This window comes from Chlorocebus sabaeus, chromosome 9, assembly GCF_047675955.1.
Source record: "Chlorocebus sabaeus isolate Y175 chromosome 9, mChlSab1.0.hap1, whole genome shotgun sequence".
Lineage (NCBI taxonomy): Eukaryota > Metazoa > Chordata > Mammalia > Primates > Cercopithecidae > Chlorocebus > Chlorocebus sabaeus.
Genome location: NC_132912.1, coordinates 25,595,186 through 25,610,330, shown reverse-complemented (window position 1 = coordinate 25,610,330; position 15,145 = coordinate 25,595,186). Strand labels below are relative to the sequence as shown.

The following is a 15,145-nucleotide window of genomic DNA, read 5'->3' as shown; positions in this document are numbered from 1 at the left end:
AATCCTTTCCTCTAATATCTGGAACATGACAAGGACGCCCACATTCACCACTGTTATTCAACATAATACTGAAAATTCTAGCTAGAGCAATCAGACAAGAGAAAAAAAAGGGCACTTAAATTGTAAATAAATAAATTATTGTTTATGGATAATACCATCTTATATTTGGAAAAACTTAGACTCTACCAAAAAAGTATTAGAACTGATAAATTCCATAAAGTTTCAAGATACAAAATCAACATACAAAAATCAGTAGTTTTTCTATATGTCAAGGGTGAATAATCTGAAAAAGAAATGAAGTGGTCCCATTTAGAATAGCTACAAATAAAATACATAGGAATTAAATTAACCAAAGAAGTGAAAGATCTCTACAAGGAAAACTATAAAACACTCATGAAAGAAATTGAAGAGGAGACCAAAAAAAGGAAAGATGTTCCATGTGCATGGATTAGAAGAATCAATATTGTTTAAATATCCATAATATCCAAAGCAATCTACAGAGTCAATGCAATTTCTATCAAAATACCAATGATAATCTTCACATAGCTTTAAGACTATTTCTTTTATTTATGTGTCAACCACAAAAGACTCAGGAGAGCCAAAGTTGTCTTAAGAAAAAAGAACGAAACTGTAGGAATCACATTATCTGACTTCAAATTATACTGCAGAGCTGTAGTAACCAAAATGGCATGGTACCAGTATAAATAGAGACACGTAGACCAGTGGAATAGAATAGAGAACCCGGAAGTAAATCCGTACATATACAGTGATCTGATTTTTGACAAAGGTGCCAAGAACATTACACTGGGGAAAGGACAATCTAATCTCTTCAAGAAATAGCACTGGGAAAACTGGATATCCATATGCAGAAAAATGAAATTAGACCCCTATCTCTCACCATATATAAAAGTCAAATAAAATTTGATTAAAAACTTAAATCTGACACCTAAAACTATAAAACTACAAGAAAATATTGGGTAAATTCAGGATATTGGAATGGGCAAATATTCCTTGAGTAATACCCCACAGTGACAGGCAACCAAAGCAAAAATGGATAAATGAGATCACATCAAGTTTTAAAAAAACTTCTGGACAGCAAAGGAAACAACAAAGTGAAGATACAACTCACAGAATGGGAGAAAATATTTGCAAACTACCCATTTGACAAGGGATTAATCACCAGAACATATAAGAAATTCAAACAACTCTATAGGAAAAAAAATCTAATATTACTATTAAAAAATGGACAAAAGATTTGAATAGACATTTCTCAAAAGAAGGCAAACAGGTATATGAAATAGTGTTCAACATCATTGATCATCAGAGAAATTCAAGTCAAAACTACAATAAGATATCATCTCACTCCAATTAAAATGGCTTTTATCCAAAAGACAGGCAATAACAAATGCTGGTGAGAATGTAGAGAAAAAGAAACCCTTATAAACTATTGGTGGAAATGTCAATCAGTACAAACACTACAGAGGACAGTTTGGAGGTTCCTCAAAAAACTAAAAATACAACTACTATATGATCCAGCAATCACACTGCCAAATATAAACCTAAAAGAAAGGAAATCTTTATATTGAAGAGATATATACACTCCCATGTTTATTGCTGTTCACAATAGCCAAAACTTTGAAACAACCTATGCATCCATCAACAGATGAATGGATAAACTGTGATACATATCAACAATGAAGTATTATTCAGCCATTAAAAATAATAAAATCCTGTCATTTGCAACAACATGGGCGGAGCTGGAGGTCATTATGTTAAGTGAAATAAGCCAGGCACAGAAGAAACTTTGCATTTTCTCACGGATTTGTGGGAGCTAAAAGTTAAACCCATTGAACTCACGAAGATAGAGACTAAATGAACGGTTACCAGAGGCTAGGAAGGGTAGTGGATGGTAGGGGGGAAGGGGGAAGGGAGTGCGGATGGTTAATGGGTACAATAAATAATTAGAATTATTAAGACCTATTTCCTAGCACAAAAGGGTGATTATAGTAAAGAAAAAAATATTGTACATTTTAAAATAACTAAAAGAGCATGATTGCATTCTTTGTAACACAAAGAATAAATGCTTGAGGTGATGGATACTCCATATACTTTGATGTTTTTATTATTCATTGCATGCCTGTATCAAAATATCTCATTTAAACCTAAATATATACACCTACTATATACCCACACAAAAAAAAACTAAAATGTTAAAAGTAGTTTTAGAACCTTGAGGAATCACCACACTGTCTTCCACAATGGTTGAAATAATGTACATTCCCACTAACAGTGTAAAAGTGTTCCTATTTCTCCACATCCTCTCTGGCACCTGTTGTTTCCTGACTCTCTAATGATCACCATTCTAACTAGCATGAGATGGTTTCTCACTGTGGTTTTGATTTGCATTTCTCTAATGACTAGTGATGATGAGCTTTTTTTCAGGTGTGTTGGCTGCATAAATGTCTTCTTTTGAAGGGTGTCTGTTCATATCCTTCACCCACTTTTTGATGGGGTTGTTTTTCCTTGTAAATTTGTTTAAGTTCCTTGTAGATTCTGGATATTAGCCCTTTGTCAGATGGATAGATTGCAAAAATTTTCTCCCATTCTGTAGGTTGCCTGTTCACTCTGATGGTAGTTTCTTTCACTGTGCAGAAGTTCTTTAGTTTAATTAGACCCCATTTGTCAATTTTGGCTTTTGTTGCAATTGCTTTTGGTGTTTAGTCGTGAAGTCTTTGCCCATGCCTATGTGCTGAATGGTATTGCCTAGGTTTTCTTCTAGGGTTTTATGGTTTTAGGTCTTACAGGGAGGGGAACATCACACACCGCAGCCCATTGCGGGGTGGGGGGCAAGGGAAGGGGATAGCATTAGAAGAAATACCTAATGTAGATGACGTGTTGATGGGTGCAGCAAACCACCACGGCACATGTATACCTATGTAACAAACCTGCACGTTCTGCTCATGTATCCCAGAACTTAAAGTATAATAAAAATAAATAAATAAATAAATAAAATTCAGGCCCATGCTATGGCTGCTGTTCAGTGTGTTCTGGTCCCAGGCTAAATAGTCCAGCAGCTTGAGTTTCATGAATTCTATTGGAAACTAAAAAGGAATTTCAAAATAATAAAAATTTCATTCTAAATTTAACCTCCTTGTTAAATTTACTGCCTGAAATGGTATTTTCTTATTCTTTATGGAGGACTAAACTCATTGCTTACATCTTGCAGGATTTTGGGGGAGGCATGTTTGCTCTGTTCCTAGTATTTTACCTATTCTTTGTGATCAAAGAAAAATAATAATTTCTTAAGTTAAATACAGCTTTATGAAACAGCAGGGAATAACTGCTGTAGAAGCAGAATGCAAGGGGATCATGTTGTATAGGTGTGATTTTTGGACTTAGGGAAAGAGTTCTTCTTTAATGTATAGATAAGAAATGAAATGGAATAAATATATGTAAAATGAGCCAAATCTCAGAAAAACTGCATCAATTTCATGTTTCAATCAAGTAATAAAGTTTCAAACAATTATGTGAAGAAAGAAACATGTAGAGCATTATTTATATTACTTATGCTATTTCTGGTGAGTGATACTAGTCTGTTTTCCAAACTGGCATTAAATGGATCCCTAGGGGAGAATATGGTTTGTATCCCTAGGGTCATTTTGGAAGGATAGACATCTGTCGTACAAAATTGACTCTTCCTGGATTAATCATCCAGAAACTTTACTATGTAGTTATGTTTGATTCTATTAACCTTTAGGATAGTAAAGAACTTCATTTAAAACTTGGTCTTACAAAAATATTTTGGCCCAGCTTCTTATGCTACATGAAGGACACTAAGAGCCACTTCTGCGTGAAGAAGCAGATCAATTCCCAGCAAAGATTGAGTTGTAGTGAGACAGAGCAAGAAAACAGGACTCAGAAAGCACACTGCTTTCCAGCCTCTTTTCATTCAGGTCTTCATTCTGGCTTCATTTTGCTTTTTGAAGGAAATTTCCTATGACTTTTTTTCCCCCAGAACTTCATATGAGTATCTTAGTATAATATATTTATCAAAAATCAAGGGGGATTGGAGGTTATTTATCACACTTCTGCTCCCTTTCATGTGTGTGTCTTCTCTAGCTGATTTTAAAATTGCCAAATGTTTGACTAGATGTTGAGGGGCTATGTCCATTCTAGCAAAGCAATTTAATGCAAAATGAAAATTTTCAGTCAGACACACGTGTGCAAGCATGCACACATACACACACACGCACGCACACACACACACACACACACACAATCTTAGTCATTGGATGAGAAAGGTCCTGAGATGTCATCTCTTTCAAAACTTCCCTTGGTCAGGCGAAGAAATGTAAACACAGAAAATTGAAGAGACTTTTCCAAACCAGACATATCTGGTGGTGGAACCAAGTTTCAAAACAAGGTATTGTACTCCTGATTTTTTTTCATCCTCTGTTATTTTTCTTTTTCCTTTTCTTCTTGAGACAGGGTCTCACTCTGTCACCCAGGCTGGAGGGCGTGGTGCAATTGTAGCTCACTGCAGCCTCAAACTTCCAGGCTCAAGTAATCCTCCACCTTCAGCCTCCTGAGTAGCTGGGGCTTCAGGGGCAAGCCACCATCTCTGGCTAATTTATGATTTTTTTTTTTTTTTTTTTTTTTTTTTTTTTGTAGAGACAAAGTTTCACCACATTGTCCAGGCTGGTCTTGAACTCCTGAGTTCAAGCAATCCTCCTGCCTCAGACTCCCAAAGTGCTGGGATTACAGGCATGAGCCACTGTGCCTGACCCCTACTGTTGTTTATCAGTGGTATTTACCAGTATTTGCACTTGTTATAAGATGCCTATCAAATATTTCCCAACTTGCACATGTGGTTTTTAAAAATGTATTTTAGGATTTTTGTTTCTATGTGTTTTTAATTCATGTTTATTATACTTTTTTTTTTTTTGAGATGGAGTTTTGCTCTTGTTGCCCAAGCTGAAGTGCAATGGTGCGATCTCAGATCACTGCAACCTCTGCCTCCCACGCTCAAGCAATTCTCCTGCCTCAGCCCCCGGAGTAGCTGGGATTACAGGTGCCCGCCACCACACCTGGCTAATTTTTTGTTTTTAGTAGAGATGGGGTTTCACCATGTTGGCCAGGGTGCTCTCGAACTCCTGACCTCAGGTGATCTGCCCGCCTCAGCCTCCCAAAGTGCTGGGATTACAGGCGTGAAACATTGCACCTTGCCCATGTTTCTAAACTTAGTCGAAGACATATAAATTTAATGAAAGTAAGTGGGTACACAAAACAACAGGAAAGGTATGCTTTGCCTTGGCTTTTCCATGCCTTCTAGGTCCCTCACCACTGGCAGAGGTGTACAGAGGCAGGTGACTGCACAGGTAGGATACCATCAGAGTTGAGAAAATAGATGACTCCTCTTCTTCTTTACAGGGGGCTGTAAAGAGGATGAGTGTCTATTATATATTTGAATGATAGCCTTTCTAGCTTTCCCATGGTCCAGCAAATGGTTACAGGGCAATCAACCTGCTGACCCTTTCATTTAAGTGGTCCTGAAACTGAGTTTGTGCCTGGGTGCTCTTAAACAACTTTATTTCCAGTTTTCTCATGTGTCAGAAAGTAGACCCCCTATTGGCTGCCCCTTGACTGTGGTTTAATCTCTATTTACATGGTTCCAACATCAAATTTTGTCTAAGGACTACAATAATAAATCTCAGTTCCTCAACTTACAAGCAGCATGTAATGTAAAAGGCAGGGGGACGAATCTGTAGATTATTCACCCTATGTGCATATTGCTATTAGTCTTTGAGATGTAAAAAGAAAAAATATTTTTCATGGTCTTTTAATATCTGTACTATGTGGCAAATTTAGATGCTTTTTATATATTTTTCCAATTTTCAACAAGTGATATGTGTATATGTATTTACATATAACATATATATTTCTGTTCACACATGAAACACTTATGGTTATAGGCAAGCATATTATGACTACTTCTATATAACATGAAACATATGGATAAGAAATTCTCAAGTCAACCAAATGTCCAAATAGTTTGTTCAAACTCAGTATCTCACTTCTCAGAAGCATCTGAAAGCCAAGCATCAGAATCTATTTTTATGTGGATGTTTTATATAGACTTAGCCATGCTTTATTTTACAGAAAGAGTTCAAATAACTAAAAGCAAGTTCAAGTTCCTACAGCCTAATGCAATATTTCTTACTTTTTGTGACCTATGGAAATATCTTTTATAGCTCTAACAAACTGGGCCATGGCCAGAACCTTAGGCTTCTCTTTCCTTATGGTGGCAAATCAATACTAAACGTTACAAAGCTGGAGAGTTAGAATTAACATGATCCAGTCATACTGTGGGTTTTCCATGAACTGCCAAAATTTATATGGAAGTCCAGTTAATCAACATTTTTGAAATGCCTCAGCAAGTTCTCACCCAACTTCTGAATTTCTCTTTCTCTTCAGGTGTATTTTAAGCAGTGATTAGTAATCAAAAATTCCAGTTGGGCAAATATTTATTGGACTCAGGGCAAAGCACACTGCTGGAGATTAGGGATCTATAGACGAATAGAGCTCTTAATTTAGCAGATGACTCAGTGGAGCATGTAACTAAATTGCAAGTCAGTGCAGCAAGAGACTTAAGCAAATTCCTAAGGCAAGCTGAGAAGAAGGAATTCATTCTGGCTTGAGGCATTAGGAAAAGTTTCATGGAGGTAACAGGGGCCTTTGTGCTCCTCCTTGAAATATGGAAAACAAACATCCTGGGTGAGCAGGGATAGTCCCAGTTTACACTGTTATCCAGGTATAATTAATTTTTTTTTTAAGACAGGGTCTTGCTCTGTCACCCAGGCTGGAGTGCAGAGGCATGAACATTGGCTCATTGTATCTTCAACCTCCTAGGCTCAAGGGATCCTCCTGCCTTCTAAGTAGCTGGGATGACAGGCACATGCCACCATGCCCAGCTAATGGTGTGTGTGTGTGTGTGTGTTTGTGTGTGTGTGTGTTTGTAGAGGTGGGTCTTGCTATGTTGCTCAGTCTGGTCTTGAACTCCTGGTCTCAAGCAATCCTCTTACCTTGGCCTCCCAAACTGTTGGGATTACAGACGTGAGCTACAGTGCCCGGCCAGGTGTATCGTTTAATACTGCCCTTTTACTCTCAAAGGTTTTCTTTGGCCAATAAAATATATGATCACTCCAGCATTAAGGTGTACATAACATGTTGGCAGGGAGAAGGGGAGAGAATTTGAATTGGACTAACGAGCAAACACAAAAGCCATGGAAGAATCAAACCTCTTGGTGTAGCTGGAGTAAAAACTGCATGAACCTTGCGTGCACAACAGAGGGAATTTTTTTCTTTTGCTGATTGAACTGAAATGGGAGTATGTTCTACAAGAACTGGCATGAACCTTCTATTTGCATATTTAAGTTATTTTTCTTTCTAGGAATGTGACTGTTGTGCAGCACAGGCCTCTTCCTATATTTATCCCTTATTTTCCATGTTCATTTGATCAGACAGTTTTATTTCTGGCAGTTTTCACATCACAGGCAAAGAGAGGGAAATTAAAAATCAATTCATACATTTCATTATCTGCCTTCTAGCCAATTAACGCTGAATTAGAACATACAAGATGCTTGAACTTTGCCCTTGTACTTTCTAAGAATCAAAATGTTTAAAGAGAAAACAATCCAAATTAGAAAGATTTGATTGCTGTCTTTACAACCATTCGGGAAGAAAAGATGGAATACGCTGATATGAGAAAATCTTAACTAACTTGCACTGTTTTTAGGACACCAGGTTTACATTATTAGTTTTTATGTGATAAAGTCTATTTCTGATTTCCCTTAGGTATTTTTTTTTAGCAGAAAGATTCTAAATTTAGAACAAAGAAACAACAAAGAAATAATGTATATGAAAAATAATATAGTCAGGCAGGTCAACTAGGCAAGTCCAGCAATAACTGAAAATTTTGTAAGTGGCAATGGTGACAGCAGATGGGAAAAGGTAGTTGCTATGCTTCATCCAAAGAAGGGTGCAGGGATGAGGGTAGGGACTAGCTCCCTTTCCTTCCCTCCTGTTAGGCCTGGTTGTCTTTCTAGAGTGCTTCTGAGCTGGTAGAAACTTCAGTACACACTGCAACATGCCCCAGACGCCTTCTTTCCCAGGCCAGATTAGTACCAAGTTTTCCCATGGCAGGAGCCTGGGATCCCGTTCTTCAGCTTTTCTCATGAACAGATGATACGAGGTCTACCAGTCTTCAGAAACGGCTTTCAAGGCTTTTGAAATTAGCCAAAATGTCAACAAACTTAGGAAAAAAATTATATTTGACAGTTATCTAAGTAACCTGATTTTTCCCATTTCACATGGATATAATAAAATAGTAAACCCAATTGGAGATGTGATTTTGATGAAATAAACACAAATCTTTCCATCTCCTTTTTAGGCTCTCATCTTTTCTCATCATGACTCTCACACTAATCTTTTTAGCTTCCTATAGTCTCTTCACGTTTCAGTCCATTTCAGGGCTGCTTCCAAAATGATCTAATTTTTGACTTCATTATGCCACTTTTAAAAGCTTCCCTATAGCTTCCCGTGCTCCAGGATGAAGCTGCTGTTAACCTGAAGCGTGGTGTGTAAGTCTGTGCTCAGTTACTTCTCCAGCCTTACAACAGTTTCCCTTTGATACCTGTTTGTTGCCTTTGCAGAATTTCAGCCTGGTGAACCTGAACTCTCTAGTGAGACTTCTCTGACCTTAGTTATGCTCATCTGCATATTATTATACCAGTGACTGGATACTCTCATGGGCCTGAGTGTTCCTGAAGGGGTTATCTTTGTATCATCACTTCTTAGCAGATTTTCTGGTACTGTGTGTGGAGTAAACAAGCAAACAAAAAAGGTAGCTGAGTTAGTTCCCATTCGGGAAGAGCCATCTTAAATCAAAACCACGAATAGGTTTGCTTGCCTCCCAAATGATTACCTGTGTGTTTGAGGCCACATTTGACTAATTACATATTCCTACAGACTGGCAACATGAGGATGTATGTGCACAAGGATACCAGAGCCAAACAAATATATGGAATTTCTTTTAAAGTTAGACTAAATAAATTCAGTTTTCTATAGATGAACACACAAATCCCCACAAATCACTTTCATATAAATATGTTTTATTGCAGAGAAGTTATAATTATTTACATGCTGCAACACGTCACAACATAAATTTACCAAATATTTCATGGTGGGATGCTGTAGGTTTCAGATAATAGTTTTAGGAGAACCACAGATTAAGTGAAGAGACTTACAGCTTTATTGACTCTACGACTCTCAGTTGCTAAATGCTAGACGTCAAAAGGCAGTGTTTTTTCAGTCCTACCTGTCATAACTTGCATGCAGAAACCTAGGAAGCAAATACAAGAGAACTGTCGAGTTTCAAATCCATATTGCCACCAAAGTTTACAATGGGTTGAGTTATACTTCATGTCGTAAAGCATTTAATTCTTGCATAAAATATACAATTCTATTAAGATTGGTATAAATCTACTTATTTATAAACCCTGGCTTAAAAACAAGAACAGGATGCAGCCTGCACATGCATTGAGAAGGACAACCTAGCAAATGTTTGCGACCTTAAAAGTGTTTATTCACTTTCTATGGTTATCAATCTAGAACAATAACTTCCTGACTTGTAAATTTCAACTTCTCTTGTTGATAATGGCAATGAAACTCTCAGAAAGACTCTAGGCACTCTCACTGATTTATGCTGGTGGAGAATAATCTATGAACTATAGAATGTCGCTAAGGTATAATTTGGCAAGTCTTTTTAAGTCACATCTCTAGCAGGATCAGTCCTGAAGTGCAATAGAAAGTCACTGATGCTTGACCGCATACTTCTCAAGGAATGAATCAAGTGCTAACAAATTTCAGACATAAATGAAACAAGTATGTGGGTCTAGGAACTTCCAACCCAATTCACAAAGATTCCTTAAAGGAGGTCACCAAGCATATAGGCCTTCATTGAAAAGGAAGAGATAAAAGACATAAATGGTGTAAAGACACAAAAATAGAATTTCTATATCTTTTCAAACTGACCCCACCAACCTGAGTAATGCATAAAGCCAGCAAATGGGTGAGGAAGATTTGTGCACAGCTTTGCAAAACAGTGAAGTGCTTACTTACTCCTGAATAAAAAGATCACTGAGAAAAATTTGACGATGAATATGGAGAATTCTGTCTTTACCTTCCACTGAAAATAATACTAAGAACAGCCCTATATCCACCCTCTGATTCTGTTTCTCCATCTTTTATCACCCTAGCATGTCCTCCTTGCTGCTTGTGACATAAACAAATAGTTATTTGTGCTGGGAGTGTCCTGGCCAAATAAGCAGTTGATACTTTGGTGTTTACAGGGAGAAAAAGGGAAGTCTCAGTTCTATTTCTGAGTGATTCTTTGAGACCGAGCTTTGGAATCTCATTGCATGATCATATCGGTAGGGCTAAGTCGGCAGCTTAGGATTCCCATGCCAAGAGATCAGTGTGGAATGCAATAAGCTTTATAAAATATGCTTTGGGGGCTGCTTTGCCTTGCAAATAGACCTTACATGTTACATTTTGAGCAAGTGGCTCACAATGGCAATTTGCAGGACTTAGACATTTTCCAGTGCTTGGGAGAATTAAGATTCCATACCACCTTATAGGCTTTGAATAAATAAGGTTATAAAACCTCTTTGGGATTTGAGCCCAGCAAGTTCTACCTCTAGCTGAAGCAATGAGTAAGAGTTTATGAGAATAAATAGTTTAAGGTAATTTAAAATACTGTATTTCCAGTGCAGATAGTAAAAATATATCCATACAATGATCTTGATGCTACCATAATTTTTTGCTTTAAAAAAATAATCCCTTGAAAGTGCTATCAGGAGCTACCTGTGTTTTTTTGAAAGGCAAACTTCCCGGGTCTGTAGTACTGCTATACTTCTCATGTCATCCCTAGAGTCTTCCCTTTCCAAAGGTAATAATAATGCACAGTATATTTTTCTCACTCTTAGCTTCTTCCTTAGGAAATGCTGCTAAGTATGAAATACTGAAAGAGTTAAAAGGGACAATTAATTGGAATGAAGGTGTTATCTATCTCTGACTTTGAATAAACAATGGATAAGTTGTCCTTAACTTATTGAGACATATGACTAAGTAGGACCACTTGATCTCCAATATTAATAAAGCTTCTGAGTCCTAACAAGAAATGCAAAACAAGTAACTCAACTTGTATAAAAAACCCTGATTAAGACAGTATAACAAACCATGATGTGAAATAATAGAGTCCAATTCAAAGTCACAATATATAAACCACAGCCAAAACTGAAAGTTTTTATAGTAACAGTGATGGCTTCCGAAGCCAGAGAAAGCTTACTGTACTTCAAGAATCAACTAAAGTTGATAGATAGCAGGTATTCTGTAAGGTGCAATAACAATTGAGTAGCTGCAGATTGCATAAATGTGTTGTGTCACATAATACCAAAGTTATTTGCAAAAATTATACAATCTGGAATGCTTGAATATGAGACACAACGATGTACTGAAACATATATTGATAAGAAAATGAAAGCAATCATTAATATAAAAGAGATTTTTGGGATGCATTAAATTAGCAGTGCTATCAAGGTTAAATAGGTAAAGTAAGTTCTTCTCGGTCAGCTACTTAGAATTTCAGTTATATACGTTTATACCTTTTCCTTCTTTGCAAATCTGGTACGTCTTCTGTGCCTCCTGGTCTACCTGGCCTAGGATCTTCAAAGTCCCATGGGTACATATTGATCAGGGCAGACATCGTGGGCTATTTTCCTTAAACATGCTGAAATGGAAAGATTTTCCTAGTGTTACCAGGGGAAGGACTTTCTTGACCAAAGTCTGACTTCATTATGACATTGTTGCTCTTGCCCCCCAGGTCCTCTTCTACCCATACTTCTGACTTCACCTCACCATCTGTCATGTTTTCCTCGATTGACAAATCCTTCTTGGGAATTTTTGAATCTTATATCTTCTGTCATCCAATCCGGGGTTCCCTCCTTTTCCTCTTCTTCCTGGGGATGCTACACTTTAAAAGTATCCCAGACCTCTTCTTTCCGAGGCCCTGCTATCTTATTTGCACTTAGAGCAGAAGCAGCAGGTAAAGCTACACTTCTTCCAGCATTTGGTTGAGCTGGGGTCTCAAACTCCCAAGGGCACACCTCCGCTCGTGACGTTAAAGGTTGCTGGAAGTTATTACTTGAGTTATAGGAGCCACGCACATACTCCTCAGAAGATGTCTTTTTTTCCTGGTGTCCTATTTGGTTGAGATTTTCATTCTCTGTTTTTGATGCTACAGCTTTCGGGGGCAGTTCTTCACTCTGCCCAGCACACACATTGGCTGCATGAAGCTGACCTCCGTTCTCCTCTTTTGCCCTCTCTGGGAGAACTGGAGTCTTGGAAATGAAATGCTTCTCATCTTCCAAAATGGACTGGCCTTGGCTCCTCCAAAGGCATACTTCAGCCATGTCTGTGCGCTTCTGATTGGATTGCTGACAAACTTCAGCTGCCTTAGGCTTGTGGTGAGATTTCTCCTTTAAGGAAAAAGTGGGGTTTTTCTCCATTTCAGAAGCCACAATAGATACATGCTTTTGAACTTTTGATTCTGAAGGCACAGGACCAGGGGTCAGGTCATAAACCTCCCAAGGACACACCTCCCCAATGTCAAAGTTGTCCTTCATCTGGGTGGCGCCTGGGTTCAGGTCAGAATTGGCAGTGGTGGGGTTGACCCTTTGTTGTTTCATAATCCCAGATTTCTGAGGCTTTCTTGGCTCCTCTGCAGGATTTGAGTTTTGGGGGGTGGGATCTTTAGTCTCTGTGTTATCAGAATTTGAGTGATTTCTGTTTGTCTCTTTATCTTTTGGCAGAGGTTTCTGGGATTTAGAACTTTCTTCCACGCCTGCTGTTTGGGTTTTCCCAGCTAATCCAAGAGTCTTCTCCTTGGCACTTGCTATGACACTGAGAGACTTCTGTAACATTGACGTTCGTGAGTGTCCAGGCTTCTTCTCTGAGCTGAGGTTGTGAGCGCTTGCTGACTTGCACACCAACGGCACCGACTCCGTGGACTCAGCCTCGCTGTCTTCTTTTAGTTTTTGTGTCAGTTTCTTACTCGACAGGGATTCCAGTGTGGAATTTTCTGTCACCTCCTCCTCTTGGCTTTCTGTGGGTAGGCTACTGGACTCTTCCGTTTGGTCTCTCACGTGGTCATAAGTGCTGTGGGATTTCTTGAGTGAGAAGACTCGGTTTTTCAGGTTCTCCTCCTTGGATTTCCCTGTGTTCCCTGAAGACTCTGGGGGGTTCTTCCTGATGAGGGCAGTGCCTTTGGCTGTGCCATGGTCGGTGCCCTCCTTGTCCTCTTTAGAGCACTGCCGGCTGACTGTCTCTGGGATCTCGGTAATGCGTCTCATGATGGAACGACCTAGGCCCTTCTTTGAGCACCGCTTTTTCTGGAGGTGAGGGTTGTTTGTGATCATCTTCTTTCTTTTATATATTTCCAGTTGGGCATAGAGTTTTTTCAGCTCATCCTGCCAGAACAAAAGCAAATTCAAAGGACTGTAGAATTTAGTGTTTCGCCATAGAAGATCACTACATGGTACTAGAGTTCAGTAAACTTGGGCTCTTTAGGGCAACTGCTCTACAGCTTTCTCTTATGTACTTGTCGATTTTCTCCCCATTTGTACTTTCTGATTCTTTTGCGTTTTGTTTCACATAAAGCGTGGACCTTAAGACACGAACTCATGTATTCTAACCTTGCTTTAAGGAGCAAGCACCTTCTGATTTGTACTTTTCTGATTTGTATTTTCTGATTTTGTGTTTTGCTTCACATAAAGTGTGGACTTTAAGACACCAACTCATGTATTCTAACCTTGCATCAAAGAGCAAGCACTTTGCACATTCAAGTTGTGTGGACCAGACTGAGCCTGGACCAGAACAAAACACAGCATGTTGTTTATAGGTGAACCACATCCCTGAGTAGTATTGGAAGCATCATGTGGCCATTGATAAAGTTACATGTGATGTTAGATTAGGCTTAGAGGGTAACAGTCCTTTGACTGCTAAAAAAATCTGCTTCCTTCAGATGCTGATATGTTGTCATAGATTATTTTAAATAATCCAGGCTCTCCTCTCTGCTCCACAGATCTATCCTACCTTTCCCTAAGCAAGATGTCATAAACATATATTATGGAACATGTCTAATCAGTTCATCACTATGAATACCAGTAAGTCAGTTAAGACTCCTGAGGTTGACCAGGCTACTTATAAAAGTTGAAATGGCCTGTGCATTCTAATTTATACTATGGTTCATATATTTCAGAACTGGATTAACTCTGCATTTGACATCTTCAGTTCATACCCAAACACATTCCCTCTTTCTGAGACATACATGCACAAACATGAATGCACATGCATGCACACCCCCCCCCCACCAACCCACACATGCCTGCCTGTATAAATAAGGCTAATCTGAAATAGGAAGAAAGATAGAGTTACTGGCATTACCCGAATGTCCTCTGGATCCAAGCTGTGCTCACTCCAGGCTGAATTGATACTGCTGTTCAGGTAGGATCCAGATCGGCCCATGTCTAGCTCATCCTCATATGCTTCTGTAGCAATATCATCTCGTGGGTTATTGCTTGAATGTGAAAACTGAAACAAATTCAGTATGAGCTGTAGAACCTAGCTCACTATAAGGCATTGCATATATATACACACACACACACACACATATATATGTATACATATATATACACACACATATATATTTAGCGAGAGAGGCAGGGTCTTGCTATGTTGCTCAGCCAGGAGAGCAGTGGCTATTCACAGGCATGGTCATCGTATGCAGCAGTCTCAAACTCCTGGGCTGAAGCCATCCTCCTGTTCCAACCTCCCTGGTAAACTGAATCTTTACTCTTCTACATTTGTTTGTGAGGCCCACAGATGCCATGAACTAAAGGCCACAAATTGTGACTGTCATAGAGTTCCTGCCCTCCAAAATATCATATGCCACTGGTTACACCACCTGGAGGTCATTTATAAAAATGAAATTGTTTTTCCTTGTTTTCAAAGTCTTGGAGACAATTAT

General features: G+C 38.6%; 1 protein-coding gene across 1 annotated transcript in view; it reads right to left on the bottom strand.

Moving 5' to 3' along the window:
• Positions 1-9,136: 9,136 nt before the first annotated feature.
• GPR158 (G protein-coupled receptor 158) overlaps positions 9,137-15,145 on the bottom strand; it is a 422,564-nt gene continuing 416,555 nt past the window's right edge. Inside the window, exons 10-11 of the mRNA XM_008002559.3 lie at positions 14,563-14,709; positions 9,137-13,586 (exon numbers count right to left, since the gene is read on the bottom strand). Of these exons, the coding sequence (XP_008000750.2) occupies positions 12,087-13,586; positions 14,563-14,709 (1,647 nt within the window). The 3' untranslated portion in view covers positions 9,137-12,086. The remainder of the gene's footprint in view (positions 13,587-14,562; positions 14,710-15,145) is intronic.